The 2,117-nt window shown below is 41.5% G+C and overlaps 1 protein-coding gene across 1 annotated transcript; it reads right to left on the bottom strand.

Moving 5' to 3' along the window:
• Positions 1–464: 464 nt before the first annotated feature.
• Positions 465–1,479, bottom strand: LOC149182015 (uncharacterized). Its single transcript, XM_089418456.1, has one exon. The coding sequence runs from the start codon at positions 1,401–1,403 to the stop codon at positions 732–734; it is 672 nt and encodes a 223-aa protein (XP_089274582.1). The 5' UTR covers positions 1,404–1,479; the 3' UTR covers positions 465–731.
• Positions 1,480–2,117: the final 638 nt, after the last annotated feature.

Below are 2,117 nucleotides of genomic sequence, written 5' to 3'. Positions count from 1 at the left end.
CAATGCACTTCCAATTCCTAGTGAACAACACTCTTGTATAAAATGACTCCATTCCACTTCCATAGTATTTATCTTGTCTATGTCTATTCAATTCGCAGAATATTTAAATATACTTGACTCCATACTAAGACAAATAATCATTATGACAGTAAGTCTATGATTTAGTACTCTTTTGAACTTTCATGTTTAAGATGTTTTTTTTTGCCTTATAGCTATTGGACATTGGACATGGAGATTTCTTATCTCAAATCTGATTCACTAGATGTAATGTATATTTTAAGATTGACTAGATATAATGTATATTTTTTTGAATATGTACTGGTACTATATATAAACCAGTGCTTGCTTTCTTTCTTTCTTTCTTAAAAACAAAGATACGTCGCAAAGAACTGAAGGAACCGAAATCCTAATAATAACACTTTGAACACGCCATTCCAATGGGTTTTGCTGTACAAATAGATCAGTTTTAAATGCAAACTATATCGTGACAGGCTCCAACTTAATCCATTTAAAACAAACTAAATTTATTTAAGTGATTTTCCATAGACATTATAAACTGAGACGAGCATACAGGAGAGCATAGAAATCTAAATACCAAATTCTAAAAGCATTTTTTTCCCTACTGTTGGCACAGAGAATCCTTGCTACGTTATCAGTAAAACTCAAATGAAACACAAATACATGACGAAAGAACTGTATGAGACCTTATTACCAACGTCCGGAATATGTGCTTAAGGAGTTTGGTTATAATAACCGTTAGCAACATATTCTGCGTTGCCAATGCCAGAGCCCGCTTCGTAGCCATTCCCGTTACGGGAACCGGTGACATAACCACCACCATAACCTGAACGATAGGCGCCATTACTTTCCTTACGTCCACCGTAACCCGACTCGTATTGATCACCACGTTGCCCATAGCGGGCATTAGAGCCATGCCAATCGGAGCCAGCGCCCGAACCATAAGCTTCACTGCGGTACCCAGAGCCAGCACCCTTACCGGAACTCTCTTTGTATACGGCACTTACGTCGTTCCCGACCCCCGAATTTTCTGAATAGTACTCACCAGCTTTAGCTGACTCGGAACGATACCCGCTCCCGGCTTCTTCATAGCGAGCTTCGCTCCCAGAACCAGTGCGGGAAGCCTCGCTGTCGCCATATACATACCCATTACCGTTTCTCTCGCCACGGTAGAAACCATAGCCGTTACCGGAACCGGTCCCGAAAGCATTATCTACACCCTTCCTGGTGTAACCTTCTCCGTACCCGGCAGTATTTGATCCACCAGCGGGGTTGTCGTAAGCAGGCTCTTTGTCAAAAAATCTGCTCTCCCTCGCCTCCATGTTGCAGAGAAACAGACTCAATACAAGCACATGGAGGCACAGAACTTTAGTGCTGGGCTCCATTATCGATTCTATCTTCGGTATTAAGCTCAGTCAGAATTAGATTAGCTCTTGAGCAGACGAGAGCACGAGCTAGAAAGGAGTAAAGGGTTCATATTTATAGATCGAAATTTCTTCCCGCAATTATGGTTAAAGCCCTGAATTGTCTGTTAAAGTCTTTGCAGAGTGCATTCCCACTTGTTTGTTAGGTTGACGTGCCCGAACAACTCAAGTTGATTTTTGACGTCCACATGGCTTCCACTTTCTCGTTTCAATTTCAGCAGACACGAGATGTGAACATGGCGGTGTTTACAACTGAAAGTGTTAACGTAAAACTGTGACATTTCATCCGTTAGGCCCACACAGATGATTAAGGCAAACAGCTAACCTTACCAACTCCATGATGAAGCGCACTTGTGTATCATCCTGACAATGTACTGACGCTAGTCGGCAGACGCCTACTGTATTATATTTTACCGCAGGTACATATCATGAATTTTAATTTTTTGATGATCAGTGTTGGAAACTGTCTGCTGCGCTTAGATTTAGGCGGGGAATTGGCTTCCAACTAATTCCGGATCCATCGTGGAATTTCTCTCCATTGTTGACCAACCGTAGTCACTATGGATTGAAAATGTTTTAATGCTTTGGTGAATATTGGGGTGAGGCTGCCATGTTATTTGATGTTGTCACATGCAACGTTTGTATTTGCATGATGAGGGTTGTTGGTTTTAGGAT

This window comes from Pinus tabuliformis, chromosome 3_2, assembly GCF_031772625.1.
Source record: "Pinus tabuliformis cultivar Carrire ecotype Pingquan chromosome 3_2, CPIR1, whole genome shotgun sequence".
In the NCBI taxonomy this organism is placed as follows: Eukaryota; Viridiplantae; Streptophyta; class Pinopsida; order Pinales; family Pinaceae; genus Pinus; species Pinus tabuliformis.
This window is presented reverse-complemented; position numbering and strand designations above follow the sequence as displayed.

Bases quoted from the DNA above. Each gene is read 5' to 3' on its own strand.
- LOC149182015 (XM_089418456.1), bottom strand. From the start codon at position 1,403: ATGGAGCCCAGCACTAAAGTTCTGTGCCTCCATGTGCTTGTATTGAGT.